General features: G+C 37.8%; 1 protein-coding gene across 1 annotated transcript; it reads right to left on the bottom strand.

Annotated features, from left to right (window-relative positions):
* Positions 1 to 626: 626 nt before the first annotated feature.
* On the bottom strand, positions 627 to 27,760 carry LOC100379028 (aminomethyltransferase, mitochondrial-like). Its single transcript, XM_002738599.3, has 8 exons — positions 27,608 to 27,760; positions 24,301 to 24,526; positions 20,455 to 20,615; positions 3,444 to 3,525; positions 2,519 to 2,664; positions 1,827 to 2,013; positions 1,329 to 1,445; positions 627 to 1,087 (listed from the first exon to the last, which is right to left on the bottom strand). Exons 1-8 carry the CDS (start codon positions 27,746 to 27,748, stop codon positions 870 to 872), a joined length of 1,278 nt encoding a protein of 425 aa, XP_002738645.2. The 5' UTR covers positions 27,749 to 27,760; the 3' UTR covers positions 627 to 869.
* Positions 27,761 to 27,991: the final 231 nt, after the last annotated feature.

Raw genomic sequence — 27,991 nt, 5'->3', positions numbered from 1 at the left:
TTTGTGTTCTACCTAAAATAGCGGCTAGGTCATGTGACCTACATAGCTGGTTTTTGGGTATGCACCACAACTCATGACCCTTTATCAGCATGCAAAATAGCAAATCAATCGCAGCATTATTTTTCAAGTTACAGTGGTTACAAAAAACGGTGGAAAAATAATAATAAACAAAGCAATTACAATAGGGTTTCGCCCCATAGGGCTCGAAACCCTAATTATATGTAATTGTGAACATTTCATAAGAAGTAACGTAATACTGTAACCTGAGCTTATCATTGAAAATACATGGCCAGGCTAATTATATTATGTGTTTGTCTTAACAAAACTGATAAATTTTTGTTTCAAAATACTTTTTTATTGCGTTATACATTTTTTAAGATCACCAACTTGCATTGGGGGATGTAGTAACAGTGACTATTATATACAGGCTGCCACATGACCTTGTTTTTGAAAGATATCTTCAAATTAAATCCCTTTAATTGCCTTAATCAGTACTATTTTTTAACGAGCTTTCTTGTGTTTTGCACAACAAAAGTCTACTATACGCTTAATAAATGTTGGTATATATTCACAATTGTTTAGTTGGATGACTCATTTTTTTTTAAATGCTTAGAATCATTTAGTCATGCAGTTAATATTAATGTTGTATTCCATCACATTTTATGTCTAAATCACCACAACTCTGTAAATTCCTAGAAATCCTGTCCTTCAAAGAATTAAAACAAACAATTTTTCAGAATTTCGGAAATCAATGTTATTGGAATAACCCACCAATGAGACAGTAAAAACTGTTACAAAACAGTCCAAAATGAATTACAATTGTACTTTGAAAACATAAAAGTAGCTCTGATTGTCCCAAAAAAGAAAGTTTATTTTCCTGTGTAGTACTTAGTTGGTACAAATGGCATTTTACAGACTTGAGCATCAATTTGCTTCTTGCGAACTTGTAGTTTGAGCTTTGTTCCATTCTTGGCATGCTTTGTAGTGACATATCCCATAGCAACATTCTTTTTCAGTGTGGGGGATGGGCATCCACTTGTTAAATGACCAATAGGTTCGCCTGATTCATCGAGTATTTGAGTACCAGCTGTGAAAAACAATAACACTACTGATAAGAAAGATGAGACAACATTTTCAAACAAGACTGAGAACATCTTCACACACTGCAAACAAATGACATTTTATTCACATTACACATACTATATGTATACTGTTTGGTGGGCAGAGTGTCATGATAAAGCAATCCATGTATTGTATGTATGTATGTATTGCATATCAATGTTTGACAATGATGCCATTGTATAGTGCTCTCATTACACCTCCCCTACCTCTAGCAGGAGGACCACTTGACACAATACCAACTCTCTTTCTCTTAGGTTTTTCTTTTAACTGTTTGAGAATAATTTCAGCACCTGGAAAGTTAGATTCCTGGCGTCTTCTTTTTGCTGCAAAGAAACAGATGAGTAGTTATAACTTTAGAATACTGAAAACTGAACTTATGTTAAAATGATTACTGCGGCTAATTCTTTCCTATTTGCAAATTTGTTTAGCTTTTCCTGCATCTTATGACATGATGAAAGGTTTCCTGCAGGAAACTCTGTTTGAGGAAGTTTTATATAACCAAATTGAAAATTGTATGTCATGTTCATCATATTTTCATTATTATCAGTTCATGCAATCTGATACTGAAAATGTGAAAAAACAATTTCGGCCACCAAAAAGTTTTTCAAGATCCAAAAGTATGTAGAAATATAAATGTTCCAAACTGTTCCCATGCACACAGGCAAATGTTTGCTGCAAACAACATACATATACACTGTATTTACCAATTGTCCATGCTAATGTAGCCTCTATAGGTGTTGTATCTTCATCAATATCATTACCATAGAGACAAAGACCAGCTTCCAATCGTAGACTATCCCTGGCACCAAGACCAGCTAACTTCACTTCAGCTAACTGACAACTCATTAGAGAATCAACCACTTCTAACACATGCTTAATTGGTATAGAAATCTGAAGCAAATGCATATAAATTGCCATCAGAAATATCTACTGGTATACCTTCTTAAAAATGTATGCAAAGAAAATACTGCAATAATATCAAGAGACATTGAATCCTGACAATCACCTGAATTGACATATAGCAATGATTGTAAAACATTTTAATTTCGCAAGTCAGTGAAAATCCTAAAATTTTATTTCATAGCAGTGAAAATATTTCTGGGGTCTTAAGACACAGAGTGTGATTGAATTTCACAAAATTCAATCCAGCAATTCTTGACAAAATTCTAGCAGTGAACATTAAACAGTTTACAGTAAACATAACATTAATAATACATGTTCCTAATTTTGGTTTCAGAAATTAAGATTAGGACTGACTTGTGCCAATCAATCATTTTAGAAAGAAAACGTCTCAAAAACACTGCTACATTACAATTAACTCTTGTTGCAATGGGAAAATATTTTTCGAAGAAACAAATAAATGCATTGAGAAGTATTCAATGAGTGTACTCCTCACCTCAACTCCATCTTCTCCAGTGTAACCACATCTAGTAACTCTACAGTTAGGTACACCGTAAACTGACATCTCAGCTGTTTTCATAAAGGTAAAGTCTTTGAGGTCACTTCTAATTCCATTTTGCAGCACCTTTGTCATTAATGGCCCTGAAGATATTTAGTAAATTTTAACAAAATCGAATTGACATATTATTCTCAAAGTCAGTCAAAGAGTGTTAAAGAAATTCATGTTTTTCAAAGTTGCCACTAGTCGGTCTAATTTCATTGAGAACAAAATCAGGTGGATATGCATATCAGTCAAAAAAGAAATTGATGATGGCCATTTATGTTGTTTTATTTTGAATCAAATCATGAAACAAAATAAATATATCCCAAGTTTAAATACAACTGAGAAACGGTTGATGACTCGCTAAAATATTATATTTGTTTTTACATATTTATTATCTAATTAGCATAATAATTAGTTTTTCATGAATCAATCATAGCATTTCACCAAAATTGTGTGCATGGTAAAAATGCACAGACCTTATTAGTGTGAGGTTGGAATCCATGTACCAGGTATACTAATATACAAAACTATGCACTGAAACATCAGTCACAAAATAAAAAAAAAACTTTGTCCAAACCAAGACTAGTTAATCTAAATATTGATTATTGGTTACCTATTTTGAATAATATCAATCAAAGCATATGTCCTAAAATTGAGGCTGGCACATACATACATCCATCCATACACAGACATGGTTTCAGATCAGTATGAATCACAGTACAAATATTTCTGCTGCCCATTTACCTGAAACTGTCAGGGGCTAAACAAAAAAAATATATGAAGGCCTAAAATTTCATAATAGAACTTACATAATGACCAGTTTAGTTCAAAGTTTTTAAACCAGGGTGGGGGTGGGGGTAGGGCAGTGAACACTTACCTTGAAGAGCTAATAGAGCCCTATCTGTGATTGGTTCAAAGGTCACATCAAAGCCCTGTGATTTCATTGCAACTTCCTGAGCCTATAAGATAACAACAAAAATTAAACCTGAGTGCTCTTGTAAAAATAAACCCTCCTGGAGACTGTTTAAGTAAAAAGACATCAGGGGGAAAAGAAGACTCATCACCTAAACATCATTTTATAGTCACCTACAATATATGTATCACTGCAAATATCAAGTCAAGATTTCAGACACACCCAATCACCAGAAAAATCTCATACCCTAGGTAAGTGTGCTACAGATACAATAGAAAGTTAATGCTAATGGCAAAGATTCAGAAACAGGGAAACCTTTGTTAAACTACACAGGTAATTATGTTAAATCAGACTTGGTTGACACTGGGAAAATAATGGTATTATGGTAGAAAGACCGTCACATATTCCCAAACATGAAATACAATTTCTGTGACAAAAATGCACTATATATTTACTAGTCACATACATGCATTTGCAATTTACAACAAGCGACCTAAGCTTGTGGTTGGTGCAAAGGACAGTGGTAGTTATTAGGTGGTGATCATCCATGTAGAATATTCCCTTGGAGACATTGTGGTCATGAGTGCAGATAGGCTGTGGTAGTTGTGTTACCTTGACCTTTCCTTGAAAGATCTTGAGCAAGGGGTGATATGAGCCTGCCCTGGAGCCTTGAGATGACCCTGACCCGGCCTTGAAAATTTGGGGGTGGTGTTTAGATAAATGGATATGCATGTCTTCCAAGATGTGTCATGTATATGTGATGTTTGACGAGTTGGCTATTATTATTATTATTACATCAGTATTCATTCATTCATGAGTAATGTAAAACCAAAATTTGAATGAAATTGGCCCAGACATGCCTGAGAAATGGTTGATAACATATTTAAATGATTTTAAGCACTAAAATACGAGGGGTGATCAATAAGTTCTCGGCCTCACCATGAAACAAGTGGCGGAACTCCTATTATGGGGTATAACTTTATACTATAATGTCTTAAGTCACTATTGTCCATAAGGGTGGCACACTCCTCAGAGTAGGACAATGCTCCCAGTTCTGACCGACGTCTACCTGAGGTGAGGGCCAGTAGGAAGACTGTTTTGCACGTCAAAAATTTGAGTGGTGCTGATCGGAGAGGCTCAAAGGGCGGTCTGCTTAGAGCGGACAACACAACCGACAAATCCCAGTTGGACGGTTCCCTTGTTTGGGGTCTATGCCTCTGATTATGGAAAGCAGTAAATAGTTTCCTAATAATAGGACAATCGGCTAGTCTTGTTCCCAAAGCGCTCTCAATGGTTGGGGACAAGGTCGACCTGTAGCCAACGATCACTGCGTTAGACAAACCTACTTCGTCAAACAGGTGGACGAAGGAGTCTGCTACCTGGCCAATAGAGGGATGGCATTGATCAATCTCCCTTCCGCTACACCAATCAGTATATGCTCTCCAAATTGAATTGTAGGCAGCGTTGGTGGAATCCCTGTTTGCCATGGCCAGGACGTTGCCAGCCTGCTCAGACAAGACTGGAGGCTACCCAGTGCCGTATCTGCCACTCCGTGTTCTGGAGACAGAGCCGCCTCGAAAGTCTGCCAGACTGATTCTCACCTCTGGAAGGTGGTGAGCAGTTACATGTAGCTCCACATTGTATTCCAGGCACCAAAAAAGAATTTGCTCTGCTAGGACTGACAACGATGGGGAACACGTTCCCCTCTCCTTGTTGAAGGAGACCACTGCTGTGTTGTCTGTGCAGAGCAGGACTCTGTGGTCTCGAACTACGGGTAGAAAGTGTGGTAATGCTAAGTGCACTGCTTTCAGTTCGAGCCGGTTGATATGGCGGTCCCAAAACTAATGCAGGGGCATATACCTTGGGGTTGTTCGTCCAATAGATGCACTCCCCAACCTTGGAGGGAGGCATGTGCGCAATGCAGCCTGGGAAACTACCCTTCGAACCAAGGTCATCATTCTGATGATCCGCATTAATTCTCGGAGGGACACTGAGGAAACGGCTAGGCTGCTTAGCGCCAAGCAACGAGCTTGAAATAGATACATGTATACCAAGCCTACCTCTGTGTCAAACTGGTGAAGTAAGTCCTGTGTAAGCCTTACTTGCTCGGCTAATAACCCTTTATTTGGGTTATGGTTAGGATTGCTGTGTACTGACGTTTGGTGAAGCAGCAGCACCACCTGTTCCATCCATTCTGGTGAAACGTAGGGGGCTGTGCATAACCCGAAAAGGGGCACCCGAGATTTGAATACTTGGCCCAGCTGGGCAACTTGAATGAGATGGCAACTCGCTAGGTGCATTGGTATGTGCAGGTAGGCCCCGCTTAAGTCTAGTGAAGCTAGCCAGTCTAAACGGTGGATGGAGAGCAGAACGCTGCATGGCGTCTCCATGCGGAACCTGATTCAGTCCAGAAATGGACACCCGCCACCTGTAGATTTGGTACTACGAACACATTTGAGTAGAAACCTGGACTTAATGCAGGCTGATCTACCTTGTGTATGGCGCAGCAAACTGTCAGCAAACTGTCTGATTGCTTCCGCCTTGCAGGAGTCCCCTGGCAGTGCCCAAAATGGGGGATACACTGACGGGGGAGATAGAGATTTCAGCAGTATCCTGTAACCGTGTGTCACCACCTGGAAAGTCCGGTGTTATCTTTGCGACAGGGATATTTGGCCATGGGTTCGACAGTTGCGAGGTGTGGGTGCTCTCTTCTCCCAAGGCCTGAAGTAGTCATTAAGTTGTGACCTGGCCAATCGCCGAACACATGCATATCCCCCCGGTTGCAGAGGTAAGCGTCAAACATGCTTCCCCAGCTGCCGGAGTGGACGACCGCCCGAGAAGGATAAGGAGCCACCACCTGGTCGCTTCTTCCCTGGGGGCACGCCGCTACTCTTCCCTCCCGCGGAAAGTTTGCCTCCTGGCTGACTCTGGCTAGCGTACGTTGCCTTAGGGTGTTGTGTTTTCTGTGCTCGGGGTGCCCTCCGTTTACCCTTGGAAGTGGCCAACTGGCTAGCAGATTTGACCTGAACCATCTGGCTCGTGGCACTCCAAAGCTCTGAGACTGCACCCACCATCTCCCCATCAAAGAGGGTGAAAGATGTCCAGTCTGCGTAACTAAGGCAGCGACGTACTCCCTGACTCAGTTCGCCGGGAAAATACACGCATCTAAGACCGGGTCTCGTTGCACAGTAGTAGTCCTGGCCAAGAGAGCCAGGTGACACTGGAGGATGTCGCACGTAGCTGTGTGGTGGCTCACCAGTAAATGTGTTGCCTGGTCTAGGAGGCTGGTCCGAGGTCTCAGAGTCCTGGGCACGCACAATAATGCGCTCCAGCAACTCTCCCCTCAGGGCGTGATGGATTGTCTCAGACTGAGCTGGCGAGAACGCCCATGGAATGTGGCAGTCCCCCTTTGTGGTACCGGGGTCTGAGGAAAGAGCCTTGGGATCCGGTTGGTCTCAACCCACACTTTGGGGTCTGATCCTGAAACCACACCAACCGGGTAGTGTTTGGTCCAGCAGAAAGCGTTTGCATAAGATTTACCCCACCCGGGGCCTTGGGTGTTATCTCCTCCACGACTGACCAACGTCCACCCATCAACATCATCTGCGCATCCTGTGCCCCACTCAGCACTCGGTCAGGCCAAGGGAGACGTGCCGATGGGGTTGCTTTGAATCCTGGCGCCTATGATCCCATAAGCGCTGAAACAACAGTAAGTGGTTGTCGTGTCACTAGAATCAATGATACTCTGCATCACCCAAACGGTGTGGCTGACTGAGTCTTTGCTGATGGAAGACTCTGAGGGACGCCCAAGGTACCAGCTGTATCTGACGCGGGCAAACTGCCTCCTTTCAACTTAAATATGTGAGCAAGAGCGTATTTGACTGTGCGTCTCATGACAGGGATGGTTCCCTCTGGGGACGCCCATGGGTCGGCAAGAAGAGAGTCAAAACCCACAGTGGAGCTCGGACTCAGGAGAAAATTCCTGAGTCCGGTACCGCCCGACGAACCTTGGCTGGCTGAAAGTAGGGGGAGGAGCAACGTGTGCCCTGACCCGAAAGCTCCACCCCGAAGTTGGAGGCTTGGCTGCCAGCATCCATGTTAGCGTTCAGTGCCCGAGGTCCCAGAGGAGACCCGGTGCAACTAGCCTGAGCCTCAACCTCACCCAAATCAGCGGGAGAGTCTGGGCTGGGAACAGGGAATTCCCAGAAAAAGACATGTTTTGAATGCATGTTTTTGTGTTTCTTCCTGCTTGCCGACCGAGGGGCCGCAGTGAGGACAGCTGGCTCCGACTGCATCTGATCTACCCGGCCTACCTGGGACAGTCCTTCGACCAAAGCCCTCACAGCCCTCCAGATTGCGACCATTTTGGTCACCATAGCGGTTAAATTAAATGAATGACGATTCAAAAAAATATGTAGGTCGCCAATTGCCGAACTAAGAATAATATGTCTGGCGACTAAACTTTCCGTAATATAAAACTAACTGGACAGCTTGTCAGCTCTTGGTGGCGCAGTTTTTCCCACAACTCAACAATGTGCACATGCGTATTACGTTATCCGCCATATTTGTTATGAGCGAAACTAGTCGATAATCATGAAACAACGTATGATCGCAGCATATTTTGCAAGTCCGAGCTATGTACCAAATAGTGAATCAGTGTCGGATGATAGTGTTCGTAGAAACCCTAAAATTTCGATCGGTTTTAAATAATTTGTGTTGCAAACCTTATAAAATTAAGGTGCATTTTCGAACGATTGAATTTTTCAGAATAGAAATCAGCAAATGGGGATGATAGACAGTGTGCTTCGTTAGTTTTTGAAAAAAATGTAATGTTCGTCAAATTGACGTAAACTTCCCCATGTTTCACGGTAATAGCAAAGGTCATGGCCAAGTTGTCGGCTAAACAACTCAAAATCAAAACAAACTCATCAATCAGTATGTATTATGACAAGGAAAACAAAACATCAAGACGCGGAGAAAAGGTCAGCACAAAACTAATAGGTCAATAGAGTTGGTAATGTATCAAGTTACATTGTACCTCTCTCTGTGGTTTATCTTTCATGGAAATTATTTGCTTGTTTTTAATTAATTTTAGCATTGACAGTTGTTTGCTACTTTGAATTAAACTGAGTTTGTCCGGTTAAAAGCAAAGCTGTCTCGCACCACCTAGGAAAACTTGCGAATGTTCGAAGTACAGGTACAAAAGATACCTGGAAGTTTAGCAACTGGAACAGTTTTTATCTCCCGAACCAGTATATATATATCAGGTTATAATCAAAGCTCACGTGTCCTTATTTGAGGGACCAGATTCTGCTGTAAATTTGTTTGGATTAAAAAAATAAAATGAAATTTAAAAAATAAATAAAATGGGACTTTCAAGGTGTATTTGGCATCATTTTTTGAACATTTCAATCATTCCTGACGCCAAAAATGTCGTAAGTTTTACTATAGTTTTTGACGCCTATGCAAGAGTATGATGTTTATTGTGTCTGCTTGACTAGTGTAAATAACGGCGCGAATGGATAAGCTTAGTTTCGACAATGAGCAGTTATCACTGTAATCAATGTTAAATTATTTTTCAAATGCACAGTTTATTTTTTTAAAACAACTAATTTTTTGATTTAAAAAAAAATTATGCCATTTTCCCATCAAAATCCAAGCCAAAAGATCGGACTACAACATCAGCAAGTCTGACCTAAGAGAAAGAACATGGCGGATACCCGACAGCATCGAGCGTTTATATGTGACCGGAATCGTTCGCTTAGATGAAACTAAGCTAAATTTTATTTACATTTCATAACAATTCAATGAATTTATTTTTTGTACGTAATAATCAACAATTGTGAAACGCAGCATGACCAAATTTTGAACCATGATCATTTACGCCTTTGGGGAAAGTCCACGCTCACATCATTTTTTTGAGGGGGGACCAAAACTGGTGGCAATTTTCGAATAAGAATAAGTCGGCAATTTTTAGTGAAGTAGGAAATTTGGAGGCCAATAAAATACGGGAACCCGGCAAATAATTAGGTGGCCGGATTTTTAGAGGGGTCGAATTTCAGAATTTTTACGGTATAATACAGCCTGCCGGTGCGTCTGCTGCCGAGTCGCGACGTCCAGATCAAGATAGCGATAATAGAAAATTCAAAGTTCATTGGGCCAAGACATTTTCGTGGTTAAAATACTACAAGGGGGAAAATAGAATGTAGAAATGCAGAATTTCTGGAACATCAAGTTAGAATATCATTCATTGCGGATTTTGACCCAGCAGAGGTGGCCAGAAAATGGATGGCAACAGGTCCGAGACCCAGAATACTATATGATTTAGTATTATATGCTTGAATAAATACCTAAATTTAAACATAATTGTTGTTTCTGTGCAGTTTGTAAAACAAAATAAATTCTGGCGACCTACAATTTTGTACTTGGCTACTAAATTTTCTAGCTGGCTACCAAAAATTTGAGCTTGGTGGGGGGGGGGGGGATGATGGGGGGGGGGGGTGACCAAAAAATATCGGTACCTCCACCGTCGAGCCTCTTACTTGACGTCATTATACACGAAGTACCGGTAGCCGAGCGTGAAGACTTCCTACTCAAGCCAACACGCAACTCACTATAACCAATTTTTACTGGACGCACAACCTTGCTGTGAAATACAAGCGCCGCGATCATCAGTCTCAGCGATTTTGCATGGCTCTGGAAAACATCTCAGGCCTCAGAACTCAAGGCAAAAACCCCGAACCCTACACGTAGTCACAGCAAAAAATAGCATTTCGGATGCAGGTTTGGTGCTGGTAAATTCTGGTTATAACCACTGCAAAGTCGCCACGAAAAATGAGGAGATAAAACCAGTGGCGAGCCTCCGGTGCTGTCATTACATCTATCCATTTCTAAATACATTGGTAAAACATAAAAATGAACAGGACATGCATGAGAGAAGCAAAATACAGTTGGAAAGGGTAACACAATGAAACAAACGACATGGTTAAATTGTGTCGCCGGGTTTTATTTTCTTTGTTGTAAAAAATTATACACACAAAGGGGAAGAAAAGAAAAGAGTGAATATCAGGGTAAGATGGCATCGCCACACTATCTCGGTCACATGGTTCGTGGCGTAAGGGAAAAAAATCTTGGGGTCATGGGGCTTCCCCTGACCTGGATTCTATCTCTCCGTCATTGGCAGAATCGCTGATTAATGCCTACAGTTTAAAATAGTCATTTTGACTGACCTGAGTCTATGGTGGGTAATTGAAAGTAGTGAATTGATGCATTTCATAAGATATCTGTAAAAAATGGCATTCCAATCCAGCAAAGGGTTCTAGGGTTATTACTGGATTTGACAGACACAGTGTACACACACATCCAGACAAACAAACATACATTACTGCTATGGTATTATATTAATTTCACTATTTTGATATTTTGAGCGTATTTACTGGGTGAAACAATAAGTTATATTGTTATTTTACCTACTCACATGTATTTTATTCCACAGTAGTTACTATCAGTGAAAGATAAATTAAAATCTATTAAATAAATAAATTAAATATATGGATACTTTACTAGACCAATGAATATACATAGAATAGTTACACAATATAGAGTTAGAAAATGAACATTGATGGCTAATAGGAATACAGTCATTGGTAGGTCATAAAATAAAATCTCTTTTGATACAGGAAGCTTTTTCTGTCAGTTATAATTTCACGTTTTCATTGTGAATCAATCAACTGTCACATACAGAAGCATTTTAATAAATTTCTTAATGTACTACTGCAATTATTCTAGCAGTTCAACCACTTTCTAATAATTACAATTTCAGAACAGTCAAATTAAAAATTAGGTGGTCGGAAACAATGTTATTGATAGAATAAAATGTACATTTTCATAACATTGATAAATTCATGAGCCACTTATGGTAAATAATATAGTAATTTAGAAGAACGCTTCGGATGAAATCCTTTCCCAAACACACACACAAAAAGGTTTTAAAGAGACAGATTATTCATTTCTAATAATAGGAATTCAGATAGATGGGTTATATCTTAGGTATATGGTTATAAAATAGGAATTCAGATAGATGGGTTATATCATAGGTATATGGTTATAAAATAGGAATTCAGATAGATAGATTATATCATAGGTACAGTATATGGTTATAAAATAGGAATTCAGATAGATGGGTTATATCATAGGTATATGGTTATGTAATAGGAATTCAGATAGATGGGTTATATCATAGGTATATGGTTATATAATAGGAATTCAGATAGATGGGTTATATCATAGGTATATGGTTATATAATAGGAATTCAGATAGATGGGTTATATCATAGGTATATGTTTATATAATAGGAATTCAGATAGATGGGTTATATCATAGGTATATGGTTATGTAATAGGAATTCAGATAGATGGGTTATATCATAGGTACCGGTATATGGTTATAAAATAGGAATTCAGATAGATGGATTATATCATAGGTATATGGTTATATAATAGGAATTCAGATAGATGGGTTATATCATAGGTATATGGTTATATAATAGGAATTCAGATAGATGGGTTATATCATAGGTATATGGTTATAAAATAGGAATTCAGATAGATGGGTTATATCATAGGTATATGGTTATAAAATAGGAATTCAGATAGATGGGTTATATCATAGGTATATGGTTATATAATAGGAATTCAGATAGATGGGTTATATCATAGGTATATGGTTATATAATAGGAATTCAGATAGATGGGTTATATCATAGGTATATAGTTATATAATAGGAATTCAGATAGATGGGTTATATCATAGGTATATAGTTATATAATAGGAATTCAGATAGATAGGTTATATCTGAGGTATATGGTTATGTAATAGGAATTCAGATAGATGGGTTATATCATAGGTATATGGTTATATAACAGGAATTCAGATAGATGGGTTATATCATAGGTATATGGTTATGTAATAGGAATTCAGATAGATGGGTTATATCATAGGTATATGGTTATGTAATAGGAATTCAGATAGATGGGTGATATCATAGGTATATGGTTATGTAATAGGAATTCAGATAGATGGGTGATATCATAGGTATATGGTTATATAATAGGAATTCAGATAGATGGGTTATATCATAGGTAAATGGTTCTATAATAGGAATTCAGATAGATGGGTTATATCATAGGTATATGGTTATAAAATAGGAATTCAGGTAGATGGGTTATATCATAGGTACATGTATATGGTTATATAATAGGAATGTAGACTTTAAGCTTACCCTGGTACATTATCAAAGTGTAAAATAAAGATTAAGAACTTTGATATCAATGTATAGTAATACTTTAAATTTGAAAACTACTATAATATACTATACTATATGAGAGCGCATCCAACTCCAAAATCAACTTTCAAAAGTCTGAGGGGTTGTGGGTTGGCAGTTGGCGAAATACTAGCAGCTCGCCCTTGGGTATTAAGTGGACTAGCACGGGCTTAAAACTGTTGGGTGTATATTTAGGGAACACCAAGACATTGATTGACAAAAACTGGACTGAAATAAAGCAAAAAGTTGAAAACAAAATGGAGTTTTGGGCGCATTTTGCTCCTGCTATGTCGTACAGAGGGCGCGCACTTGTTATCAACAATTTGCTTTCGTCACAATTATTCTATCGCTTGTATAGTTTGTCCCCTCCCCATGACATTATCTCATCACTCCAAAGATCGTTTGTAAACTTTTTATGGCAAGGCCGCCATTGGGTGCAGGCGGAAACTGTGTATTTGCCTACAGAAAACGGTGGGCAAAATCTCACACACTTGCCATCTCGCATTGACAGTATGCGCCTTGAATACGTGCAGCGGTATTTATATTCCGATTATAATCATCCGTGTATTAGATTTACTGATTATTTTTTCAATCAAGCCGGTAATCTGTCGTATGGCAAACATTTATTATGCACTACACTCAATACTGAATTCCATCAACTTTCTGCATTTTACTCTGACTTGCTGCGCAGCGCTGTTGGAAGTCACTTGACAAGAAGCGTATTTTTAATGATTCAAACATTACCGACATTCTTGCTGAACCATTGTTTAACAACCAGCATATTTGTCATCCACTGCGGAATGAACCGTTTCTTTCAAAACATTTTGCCGCTTTGTAAATAACACCTGGCTTCCTAACGCTTTTTTTGTTAATAAAGTCAATATACACTCCAGACATATACTTGAGCTAAGTTTAAATGTTGTACATGATGCTATTCCTGGTAAATGGAAAGCAACCATATACACACAAATTGAAAGACAACTTAATACTTGATCAACCTGTATCTAGCCACCTCAGTTTCCAGCTACATTTCTCAGACGAACTGAATGTTCCACTATACAAACTTGAAAAAGGCGTTACATACAAATACCTCATAGCGGTTATGAACAAAATTCGTCACCCGGACAAACTTGACACTGTATGGCGTGACCTTCTGGCCTTGCCTTCAGATATCAAACCCAATTTTAAAGGGTGTTATACTGCCCCCATCACAAAACGTGAAGGAGATTTGCAATGGCGTGTAATGCATGGTGCATATACTACTGCTGGTTTTCTTGCTGGGGCAAATTTTGCCGATTCTGAAAACTGTCCACTTTGTGGTGATCTGGATTCGCTCATTCACATTTTCATTGAATGTCCGGCGATTGGCGCCCTCTGTCGCTTCATTTCGCACATTTCTACTGATTTTTACAACCTGGTTTGACGGTTCCTCTTTGGTGGTTTGTCATTTTACCACCTCACCACTCACGTTGTTTTCTCTCTCGTCAGTGTGAGAGTATTTTTCTTTTCATCCTTATCACTGCAAAAGTAGCTATCCATATCTCCCCGCGGAATAAACGGGAGGGAAGTGCTTTTGTGGATCCGTTGGAAATTTTAAAAACTCGCATCACCAGCAGAATTAAATCTGAGTACCAGTACTTCAAACTTGTGAAACAGGAGGACAGGTTCGAATACATTTGGACTACAAATGACGCTCTTTGTTCCTTAGAAAATGAAAAATTACAAATCCAATTGTGAAAACTGTTATGGTTCTGTTAGTCAACTTGTCAAAGTCCTGGGCATGACGTTAAAACTGCATCCGGTTGTGGAGTTTTTGTACTTGGGAGAATGAAGTTACCCTTTGCCACAACTACCTCCAGGTCACCCTTGGGCAAGGTGTAGTACCTGTCAGCCTAGGGTGCCAACTTCCCACATAATAAGTTTGGTTGACGTCAGTAAGGGCATACGGTCGTAAAAGCCTGGCACCAACTCAGCCTCACGTCTGAGGTATTACCTAATAAAGGCAACGTGTATGGTCATTTAATTATGTATATATTTATCCTGGGCAAGAGTTTAAACTACATCCGGTTGTGGAGTCTATGGACTTGGGAGAATGAGGTTATCCTTTGCCACAACTACCTCCAGGTCACCCTTGGGCAAGGTGTAGCACCTGTCAGCCTTGGGTGCCAACTTCCCACATAAAAAGTTTGGTTGACGTCAGTAAGGGCATACGATCATGAAAACCTAGCACCTACAGATCCACATAGGTGGACAATATTTCATGTAAATATATGTTTCAGTTTTTTCCTTAGCATTTGGCAGAGGGGATCGTAAACTCTTGTAGTGAGAACCAGTGTGACTGGCCTGCCTACGGGGTGCTAAGGTTTTCATAGTAAAAGTTATCAGTCACATTCGTTAATGTAATTTCGTTTTATTTATCCAAAAATCACTTCACTTCACTTTACTTCACTTCACTTCACTACACTACACTACACTACACTACACTACACTACACTACACTACACTACACTACACTATAGAACTCCTCACAAAGATTAATTTTATACAAAAATTATGCAGAATAATTTGTTTTCAAAACATTCAGTAATCAAAATGCTGTGCCCTTGAAAATTTACTACCTAGATAAAAGTAATACCCTAAATTAATTAACAAACATAATTACTTTTTACTGAGACCAGTGAATGTTAGAACCACAATCACAAATCAATTAGACCATATTTTGAAAAGTTTTATAATTAAAAAACCCATAATCTATTCCCAAATACACAGATAGAGATCACTGGTACATTTCTTGCATAGTGTGAAATTGAAGTGAAATTAACTTATTTATTATTATTATGACAAAGCTAATCACTTACTTCACACAAGATTTCAGTTCAATGCAAGACATCGTTCATTATGGTTCTTGGATTAACATTCATATAACTATAGTATTTTCATTTTGTCAAAATGAGTTTATTATTTGTGAATTTCATTGATTATAATCAAAACACTGAAAGACTGGAGATGTTCTAAATAAACTATTTTCTGTTATATGAATTTAAAATCATATAAACTAAAATGACACTATTTTAACATTACATCTCAGGTTAAAACAACACATGACAATATTTTTAAATAACAAGAAAATTATTTCAAACAAGTCATTGTCAATGACACGTCCCCGTTCCGTTCATATTTGAGTGACATATACATTCAAAGCAGATCATGACCGAAATGCACCTGCATATGTACAACACATTGTACTAAATCTGAACAAAATCGATCCATGCATGACTGAGATCCGGTTCCGGAATTGTGAAAATGCGTGATTTTGATGCATTTTCGGCCTCAAAATGGCCATCATTCAGCTATTGTTAAGTGGATCATGAAACAATTGCACATATCTATTTGTGACATGATGTACCATGTGTGTGTGAAGTTTGAACTTGATCAATCCTGACATGTCTTGGATACGGATCCAGAACTGAATTCTTTAACAAAATGACCGCCAGTCGGCCATTTCGAATTTAATCCTAAAAAAAAAATGACGTGCATCAAGGTCCTATTATGTACCAAATTTGAACGAAATCCGTCCATGCATAACTGAGATCCGGGTCCGGAATGGTGAAAATGTGCGATTTCAATGCATTTTCGGCCTTAAAGCGGCCCCCATTTGGCTATCGTTAATGAGATCATGAAACAAATGCACATACATATTTGTGACATGATGTACCTTGTGGGTGTGAAGTTTTAACTCGATCAATCCAAGCATGTCTCAGATACGGATCCAGAACTTAATTCTTTAAAACAAAATGGCCGCCAGTCGGCCATTTCAAACCCGATCCAAAAAAAAAATGACGTGCATCAAGGTCCTATTATGTTTAATGTATGTACCAAAATCCGTCCATGCATAACTGAGATCCGGGTCCAGAATCGTGAAAATGTGCGATTTTGATGCATTTTCGGCCTTAAAATGGCCGCTATTCGGCTATCGTTAATCGGATCATGAAAAAAATGCATGTGCATATGTCCCATATAATGTGTGATGTATGAGTGAAGATTGAACTTAATCGGTCCATGCATGTTCGAGATACAGATGATCACGGACGCACGCACGCACGCACGCACGCACGCAGACGCACACAGGGCAAAACATAAGTCCCCGTTTTCGGCCTACGTCCGAACGGGGACTAACAAAGTGGTAAAAAACGTTATGTCAGGTTTACAATGAAATAAGTCTAGGTTGAAGAAATTTAAACACCAATGCAAACACAGTACACAACATTTTGTTTATGACCTGTTCACAGTGGAGAAGCAATCATTTGTTCAGGTTTTATATACAGTCAGTCAGGCATAAGTAGAAGTTATTGAGTCACACTTTGTATAGATACACAAAAAATAAGGTCCTCATTTATTTAGCATTTGTGACCAAACTATGTATTCTTATGTTGACAGCTACCAATTTTCTCATAGATACAGAGAGGTGATTCTACAAGTCACTATTTTCAGATTTCATCAAAATGATGAACAGTATATACTTATTCATGAAATAACATGTATTTAATTTCTCAGTTAATATTAAAAATACTCTTAGACTATTAATCGCATGATCCTTAACTGAATTTGATATGAATTTTATGAAAGTTCCACGGCCGCGGCGAAGGTCACCGGTTGCAGGATGAACGCATTTTATGCAAATGTATGCATACATTCCATGATGCCGGCTGACCAGTACGTCAACTAGAAAACCAGCTGATCCTGCATTTGGTGAATACACCACATCTTCCGCCCATAGGGGGCGCAACAGAGGTCAACGGTCAAGTAAACAACAGTTCAACTTCCAACATGGCGTCAACACAACAGCAAAACTCCAGCATTACAGTAACTCCGAAGCCGATCCCTGCTACAATTCCTCCAGCGAACCTGCATCTGCCATTTGTCGATCAACAGTTGTTAAACTCACTCTCAAACAGGGGTAAGTTCACCGATTTTTCAGATCTACACCCAGATGTTTTGAAGCCTAATGTTACGCGAACGTCTAATACACACATTTCATTTGACCCAGACAATCCGTCAGTAGCAGTATTCTCCACTCAGGCGAAACGTAACGAAATAACTGGCTAGACTGTTGGTCAACATTTGCGGCCTACAGGACTTATTACCATCCAGAAGAAGCAGTCTATTTGTTTAATTACCAGCGTCACATAGCAAGTAGAGCTAAGACTTTCAAACCAGAGGCATGGCTGGCTTATGGCAAAGAATTTCGCCTTGATCATGCCGCTATCCCGATTTGCGGAACTGGAGTATCCCAAATGCACAGCTAGATTACCGGTATGCACATTTCCAGCAGAATCTTCATTTACTAATTCCAGTTTGTTCCAACTGCCACAAAAAGGGACATATGCGCCAAGACTGTACTCGATGGCAAGACCCCTACCGCTGGGTCAACAACAATATAACAAATCAACAATAACAACGTCTGCAGAGATTTCAACCGTGGTCGTTGCAACACTCCATGTCGCCACAACCGCATTCACATATGTAACATTTGCCACTCTACAAGCCATTCAGCAACATTTCATCGCACACCAGAAGAAGGAAATCAGCTTTTTCTTGGCCAATCCCAGTCTAACCAACAACCACCACAATTCCAGCCCGTTCGTCGACAGAATTCTGCAAATGGACATACTTTGAACAATTCATCCAGAAACACCACTCAAGCCTGAGGCTTTTGCACAAGTCTTACATAGTCATCCAAACAAATCATTTGTTGCCTCAACATGCCTTTCGTCTATGTCCAGTGAGGAAACAAGACTGGCACCTTCTGGGCTACTACTGGGAAGGTCACTATTTCTTTGATCGTGTGTTACCATTTGGATTACGCTCTGCACCATACCTATTCAACCAACTAGCAGACGCCATTAACTGGGTTGTTGCACATTGCATTGGATCTACAGACATCCTGCACTACCTTGATGACTACCTCACTGTTGGGCCTCCGAAAGTCAAGAAAATATTTTAAATAATTGTGATTCATCGATGTTCCCAACGTGAATTATTTCATTTGAAATAGAGTGAATATGTAATATAAACCAGACAATAACATACCATATGCATAATGGTTTTAAAATTTTACTCAGTGCAGCACACTTTGATTGCATTGTTCATTATTTAGTAAAATACATGGGGCCGATGATATTACCATATATTCCCATGCCAGCAATGCAACGATGATGATAACAACAGATATAGTAACCCTTCTACCTCACCATTGTTCATTATTTTAATAAAATACATGGGGCCGATGATATTACCATATATTTCCATGCCAGCAATGCAACGAAGATGATGATAACAACTGATATGGTAACCCTTCTACCTCACCATTGTTCATTATTTTAATAAAATACATGGGGCCGATGATATTACCATATATTCCCATGCCAGCGATGCAACGATGATGATAACAACAGATATGGTAACCCTTCTACCTCACCATTGTTCATTATTTTAATAAAATACATGGGGCTGATGATATTACCATATATTTCCATGCCAGCAATGCAACGATGATGATAACAACAGATATGGTAACCCTTTTACCTCGCCATTGTTCATTATTTTAATAATATAATATAATATAATTATAACTTTATACTGATGAATAAGGTGACCAAGTTTGATGAAGTTTGGAATAGAATTAGTAAAGTTATTATGCACACAATAACAATTATTAACGACGACAACAACGACAACAACGTTAACGCCGGACAAAATTTTTCCCTTAATATACCTTTCCCTTCCATCTTTGATGGTACGGGCAAGGTAAAAATACATGGGGCCGATGATATTACCATATATTTCCATGCCAGCAATGCAACGATGATGATAACAACAGATATGGTAACTCTTTTACCTCACCATTGTTCATTATTTTAATAAAATACATGGGGCCGATGATATTACCATATATTCCCATGCCAGCGATGCAACAATGATGATAACAACAGATATGGTAACCCTTCTACCTCACCATTGTTCATTATTTTAATAAAATACATGGGGTTGATGATATTACCATATATTTCCATGCCAGCAATGCAACGATGATGATAACAACAGATATGGTAACCCTTCTACCTCACCATTGTTCATTATTTTAATAAAATACATGGGGCTGATGATATTACCATATATTTCCATGCCAGCAATGCAACGATGATGATAACAACAGATATGGTAACCCTTTTACCTCACCATTGTTCATTATTTTAATAATATAATATAATTATAACTTTATACTGATGAATAAGGTGACCAAGTTTGATGAAGTTTGGAATAGAATTAGTAAAGTTATTATGCACACAATAATAATTATTAACGACGACGACGACGACAACAACAACAACGTTAACGCCGGACAAAATGTTTCCCTTAATATACCTTTCCCTTCCATCTTTGATGGTACGAGCAAGGTAAAAATACATGGGGCCGATGATATTACCATATATTTCCATGCCAGCGATGCAACGATGATGATAACAACAGATATGGTAACCCTTTTACCTCACCATTGACATTTCATTATGAAAGAAAAACAAAATCTCGTTGTAAGCAACCACAGTGACAGTGTAATCAGAATCACAATGGATTATTCAATTCCTAATTACCTTCATATTTGCAATGTCTTTGTCTATACAGCCAGCATTAGATACAATATAAAGATAATCTTCTGTTGTTTTACTAACTATTAAATCATCTTGTATTCCACCTTTGTGATTTGTAAACAGTGATAATGTACCAGTGTTATCAGGGAGCCCTGCTACATCACCTGTAAGTATAAATGACTCAATTGAAAACAGTGATAATGTACCAGTGTTATCAGGGAGCCCTGCTACATCACCTGTAAGTATAAATGACTCAATTGAAAACAGTGATAATGTACCAGTGTTATCAGGTAGCCCTGCTACATCACCTGTAAGTATAAATGACTAAATTGAAAACAGTGATAATGTACCAGTGTTATCAGGTAGCCCTGCTACATCACCTGTAAGTATAAATGACTAAATTGAAAACAGTGATAAATTTAATGTTCCAGAGTTAGCAGGAAGTCGTACTTGCAACCACAATCCCTCTATCCCCAGTCTGGAAACGGTCATTGTATTAGGTGTGAATTTGTCTCCTTCCCTGGCAAAGGCATGTTGCGGGTATGGGCAAAGCATTGTCACGTGATCAGTACGCAGCCGGCCACTATTTTTGACATTGTCATTGCTATGTGTTTTTTACAACTTAGTTGTTTATTCCAGAATTCGTGCTTTTTCACATAATTTTTTAATCAAGATATCTGTATAAGGTCATATTTTAGCCGGCAAGTCGTTCTTTAATTCATCTATTTTACCAGCAGCGACACATTTTCGCAACAAATTTTCATACCTTTACCCAGAAATGTTTCTTGTTTGATTTAGGGGTGATTGAAATGAACTTGAAACAAATATTTGTCTTCGATTTTGACATTTTATGATCGAAACATATCATTAAAAATTGGTGGGCTGATTTGTTATTTGTCACACCGCATTTTATTAATGTTAAATTGGACGATTTTTATGGATGCTTTTTCGATCGTAAATGCATGACAATGTACGCTATTCAGTGCAAAAAACAATCCTTTATATACAAAAATTGAAGCATTGTTTTATACTTTTCATTAAGTAAAGTCATTAGTTGTTACATATTTGACTTGAATTGTTATGAACCCCCAAGAATCAGAAATATCACAGGTTTTTCGTTCGACCACGTTAACATGAACAGCACTATTTTGACAAGATTTGTTTAGCAATGTCAGCATGTTGGTACGCAAAGTTTTTTCCCTATTCAAACTAGAAGATGAACATAATTCCCAATATTAATTCTTACATGGAAGGAACTAGATGTTTATGAGTTGGTATAGGCTGGTTTTGATGTGTCTCAGTGTTCAAAAACACCAAAAAAAAACTCAATAAAACGTTTCTTCGAATTTGGCCACTTATAAACAGGTAATTAATGACCAAATGTCTGCCATTTCGATCATACTTTGTAAATATACAAGTATCTAATCTGCGTGGACTGTTACCGGTATATCGTGAACAAATGGTTGTTTGTTTCTTAAAAAGTGACAAAGTGGGTGCTGAACAAGATGACATACCGTGCAATTAATTTATTCATGTCCCTTTGTTATGTTGAACAGCATCAACAGTACAATCGGTTCTCTAAACATAGGGCGGGCCTTCATGACAGCATATATTTACTTACGAGATATACATGCCTTAAAGTACAGATATGTTTGCATTTCTTTCTGCCTTTGTTATAATCAATTAGCTCCAAGTCAGCACTGTTTTTTTCCTCCCCATGAAAAACGGAATGTAGCGTTGACCATGACCTTTTGCAATGCCACAAGCTGCGATCACCAACTTACGGTTTACATCGTCCACATGTCCACTTTTTTTCGACATCGGGAAAAATGTCAGTCACGGACTTGCATTTTGAATTTGTATACTTATAGTACAGATGACTTCCCCAGCCATGACGGGTGTTTGTGTTTTCTGCCAAAATGACTTTCTTCTTTTTACAATAACGACACATCAATATATCACTGCCAATTTTATTTACAGACTGTAATTCTACTATGAACCAGCGTCTGTATCCAAGATTTCCATCTCGTCGTCGTTGTCTGAACTGTCGGTGTCACCTCATAATCACTCAGGACAATTTTTTTTGCGCCGCAAAACTTTAGTTGTAACTGTTAATAGGCTTGTCTTCAAACCACTCAGGTCACTGCCAATTAGATGTCTTTTAACAGTGTCAGTGTTTTTGGCGACTAGGTTTTTTCATTTTTAGAACTCCTTCCCATGATTATATTATGTTATTAAAACACAGAGACATGCTTAAAATTCCATAGCGTAATGTTTGTTTGTGCTTCGATCGCGTTCGCGTAACGAACACTATTTATAGATTACACAGGATATAATAAAGCTGGATGGTCAACAAATCAGTATGCAAATTAAATCCTTCGTCTTCAGTCTCGCCACTCAACATGATGTGTAAATACATGACATTTGGATGTAATAATGAAAGGAAATTGAACTGGTATGAAAGGGCAGTACATGTAGCCAGAACGCAAGGTCAGAATCCGGGGTCAAAATACGTCACAATACATCCATCAAGGTGGTTGCAAAGTGTCAACCACTAGGGATGAGGTAAAAGACTACGTTTGCAGTTTGCGTGAATGGCCGGGGAGAAAAATTTATGCAAATTCTGTGCTTCAGTAACAATATTTGCTTCTTTTTTTGTGCAATGGAAATTAATACAAGAAATGTTGCCAATAAACATGTCCTTCTAGTAGACAAAACAACCCTGGGACGTTTATCTTGGGAAATTTAGAAGACGAAAATCCCTTGGGACAGTCGTTGTGAAACAATAGACGTGCTTCGCCAGGGTATCAAGTTTATTTTGATTATTTGAAGATGGAAACTGCTACTTTATGGAAGAGCAAAGTTCAATGTCATTGGCACAGTAATGACGTTTTTAGAGGGGTGGACTCACTAGAAGTATTCGCCGTGACTCCAGACTTCTCATTTGGGTTTATTCAACACTTATCATATTACTATCAAGAAGGTTTAATGTCTTGTTTGTATTTGCACAATGTGAATGAGGGGTTTATTGTCAAAATATATACAGGTGCTTGTATGCCTATTGAAACTATACAAAATTTAACCAATGCACATCTGTTTTATGTGTTAACAGAACATTGCGATGTTCTCATGGAATTGTTAAATCTTGGTATCATTCCCAACTGTCACCAAACTGTACGTTTTGACGACTCATATGCACTTCTGGGACTTGTAATAATTTTCTGGAAACTGCATAGCAAATCACATATTTTCCTTATTAATTGTTCATAGTTTTTATTCTCAGTTTTTATTGTTCATAATTATTTTCTAGTAATAACATATTTTTTCGATTGTGTGCATGACAGCTTTGTCCACACACAATAAGACAGGATGATATGTACGGATATGTGTGAGTATGTTTCATGGATTAATAGGTCACTCCTTTGCTTCAATTCCAACTACATCTCTGGAAATATCACTTGCTGTTTATCATCCATATTTTGATATCTCACAATGTGTTGATTGCGTATCTGGAAATTCTAACTACTATTTTGCAGAATTTGACCAGCATTGCTTTTACCAGTCATTTAAGTCAATTCCCATATTGTCCTTCACAGTAAAGGTTAATGCAGATATATTGTAAATTACACAGAGGTAACATTACAATACATTTCCCTTCACATTCCCCTGTATTACATAAAATCTTTGAGCTGAGGCAGTTATGGTTCTACAACCATCACCAGTTTTCTTGTCTTATTTGGATTTAGTACAGAGTATTTTTGTTGTTACAAAATGAGCCAAATAAATACTAGTAAATAATTAATACATTCACAGTAATTCATTTATATTAAATGTTATTTCTACACTCACCCACAATCAGACTTTCTATGAATTGGATTCTGTCTTTACCATAAACCTTACTTTGCTGCATATGTGAGACATCAAATAATGATACGGTGTTCCTAGTATGTAGATGTTCTGCTAAGAGTCCCTCTTTGTATTGTACTGGCATACTAAAACCAGCAAATGGCACCATTTTACCACCATGTTCAAGATGAAAGTCATAAAGACAGGTTTTTGTTAAGTCTACATCTGCCTATGGAGGAATTAAGGAAAGACACAGAAAACTATAAAACATGTGGATAGTTGAAAAAACAGATTACTGATACTTTGCTAAGGAGAAGAATGATTTTGTGATTTCCCTTTGGCAAAAAAAACCCCTATGCTGGGGGCCATTTTGGATTAAACAATCCATGATTATCTACTAGTAGGTCCCATAATATCCAATGTATGTACCAAGTTTGAAAAAAAAATCCATCTATAAATGCGAAGATCCAGTTCTGGAATGCTAGAAGTGCTTGATTTTTTAGCACAAAAATGGCTGCCATTTGGCCATTTTGAATCAGATAGTCAAACCAATATATCTATGTCATGATGTATAATGAATATATAAAATTTGACAATCAGTCAAAGCATTGACACTAAATATGACACTAGAACTGCAACCATTAAAACAAAATGGTCGCCAGTCGAATCTGAAAAATAATATGACGTGCATCAAGGTCCAACGTATGTACCAAGTTTGAACAAAATCCATCCATAAATGCTTGATTTTGATGATTTTTTAGTACAAAAATGGCCACCATTCAGCCATCTTGAATCAGATCGTGAAACAAATTGATGTGCATATGTATAATATTATATATGATGTATGTGTTAAGTTTGATTGTGATTGGTCCGGGCATGTCTAAGATACAGGTCCGGACGCACGCACACACGCACGGACCCTCAAGGGTGTTCGAACGAGTCTAAAAATGATCACAATACTGTGAGACCAGTAAATATTTTAGTGTTACAGTAAATTTCATAAAAATATGAATGTTTATATACCCCATTATATTAAATATGTTTTTCCAATGTAGTTCCTCATTACCTTTCCTCAATACCCTTGGCTATAGTATTACCACTGATTTCTCATCATGGAAAAAAATTCCATTTCTCAAACCTCTCTAATGAATATTCTTTCTAGCCACTGGACAGAATTCATGCTCATATCAAAATTTCATTGAAGTTTAGACAGAGATTTCTCATTTTTAGTCTCAACATTTTTTCTCTCATAAACACAAGAAAATACCCACTAAAATATCGCAAAATTACGACACGCTGTAACTTATGGCATTACGGTGACAGATGTATATTAATAATATTTAATGTAAGAACTAAAATTATAATATACCCATTAAAATTATCAAAACTCTGAATGCATACATACAAGCCATGCATGGTACAGTCCCCGTTAGTTATCAAATTTAAGATATATAGTTTTGTTTATAGTAATATGATTATGATTTTTTTAACATTAATTGATTGACATCTTGTATGTGATCATCAAACGAGTACTTGTCCACATTGAGAGATATTGCTCTGAAACAGCATTAATTAAAACATTTATATATGTGTAACATAATGTATAATAAATATATAAAATTTGAACAATCAGTCAAAGCATGTCAGAGATATGGCTCTAGAAGCGCATGCATTAAAACAAAATGGCCGCCAGTCAGCCATTTTGTAAAATAAAATGACATGCAGCAGGAACCCATATAATGTCTAATGTATGTACAAGTTTGAACAATATTAATCAATAAATGCCACAAATCCTTAATTTTTGATGATTTTTTAGCACAAAAATGGCCGCCATTTGGCCATTTTGAATCAGATAGTCAAACCAATATACATGTACCTGTATATCTATATCATGACGTATAATGAATATATAAAATTTTAACATAATCAGTCAAAGCATGGCAGAGATGTGGCACTAGAACTGCATTCATTAAAATAAAATGGCTACCAGTCGGCCATTTCAAATCCAATCTGAAAAATAAAATGATGTGCATCAGAAACCCATAATATCTAATATATGTACCAAGTCTGAACAAAATCCCCTCAGAAATGGCATGAATGCTTGGTATTTGATGATTTGTTAGCACAAACTGGACACCATTTGGCCATTTTGAATCAGAAAGTGAAACAAATTGATGTGCATATGTATAATATTATGTATGATGCATGCGTGAAGTTTAAATGTAATTGGTCCATGAATATTTAAGATATAGATCTGGATCATGCATTCACGGACAAACAGAGGTCAGTCCAAAATTCCCCCATTTTGGACTGTGTCCAAATGGGGACTAATTATCCCCTGTAATATGAGATTTGGTAAAAATAAGCCTGAATTTTGAAATGCTGTAACATCAACAAAAGTATATCTAATTGGTGGTGGGGAACTGCAAAGCCAGTTATAAAATGTCTAGACAATTGTAAACAAATATTTTCACAAATGTCACTGATCGCAAAAGACATAACAAAATTATAAATATTTTTTGAATTTCAAATTTTAGTGTTAAGTACAAACTCTGCAAAAATCTCTGTAACTCAAAAAGCAAATAAATCAATGAAACATACATAATTGATTGATTCTATCTGCTATTGTTCCATTACATTTTAATCTTATATTTTGAAAAATATAGGTAATCCACCTGGAACTGACTCGTTGCTTTTGTTTTTATAAATGACAAATTTTCTTTTATTTATATTTACTATATGCCTGACACTAATTTTTGTATTCATATTTTCCCAAATTCTTTTATATAATTTGTCATGGAAATTTTACTTTTATACCACTGGCAATTCTGTGGACCCATCCTCAAGCATGAACACTCCACCCCATCCCACCCCCATCAAGCATATCCTATCCCAGTATTCAAATGCGGGAGACGCTTATACAAGATAGTGACATTGATATTTAATAAATGGGTCACAGATGCTACTAATGTAGCGATCACTATATGGTGGTAACAGGGCGTATCATCAAAACAAAGCACGAACCTAGTACAGAGAGAGATACGAATCACATCTACTTCAAAAAATATATCACTGGGCTGACGTTAACATGTGTTAACCAACTGGTGCCGGACTACTTGCTCGCAGATACGATGGTGGGAATAACATGCATTTGTTTAAATGCTACGTAAATAGTTGGTGATGGTCTGGGCTACAGGTAGTCTGTGAGTAAAACCGCAGCAGACAGCATATTCACTCGCTTCATATCCGGGCCTCGACCTGACGATGGGAGGTTTAGACAACTTATTTAAACGTGAACGAAACGACTTACCTCTGATGCAAATAGTCTTTGTGTAACCCACATGGGGTGCTGACTATTCCATTTAGTCCCACGGCTAATCAATCTTGGCAACAAACTAGAAAAACGAACTCCAGACATTTTTTTATTTCTCCAGCAAAAAACATCAGTCATAAACCAGCTTCCAAATTGTACTTCCGGTTGACACCAGAGGGCGGATTCGCCATATCAGCGAATGTTAAAGTTCGCTGAACTGCGCGTCAGATCACGTGACCCGGCTGGGCGTGATCTTTGAGCTTGTGTGCAGAAGCGGGGACCAGCCAAATGTTAAAGTTGACATGGATGGATATTTTTTCAATGAGTTATATTTATATTTTTAGAAAGTGGTTGCTAAGTCTACATGTCATAAAGACTTCA

This window comes from Saccoglossus kowalevskii, chromosome 3, assembly GCF_978046115.1.
Source record: "Saccoglossus kowalevskii chromosome 3, keSacKowa6.1, whole genome shotgun sequence".
Classification (NCBI taxonomy): Eukaryota; Metazoa; Hemichordata; class Enteropneusta; family Harrimaniidae; genus Saccoglossus; species Saccoglossus kowalevskii.
This window is presented reverse-complemented; position numbering and strand designations above follow the sequence as displayed.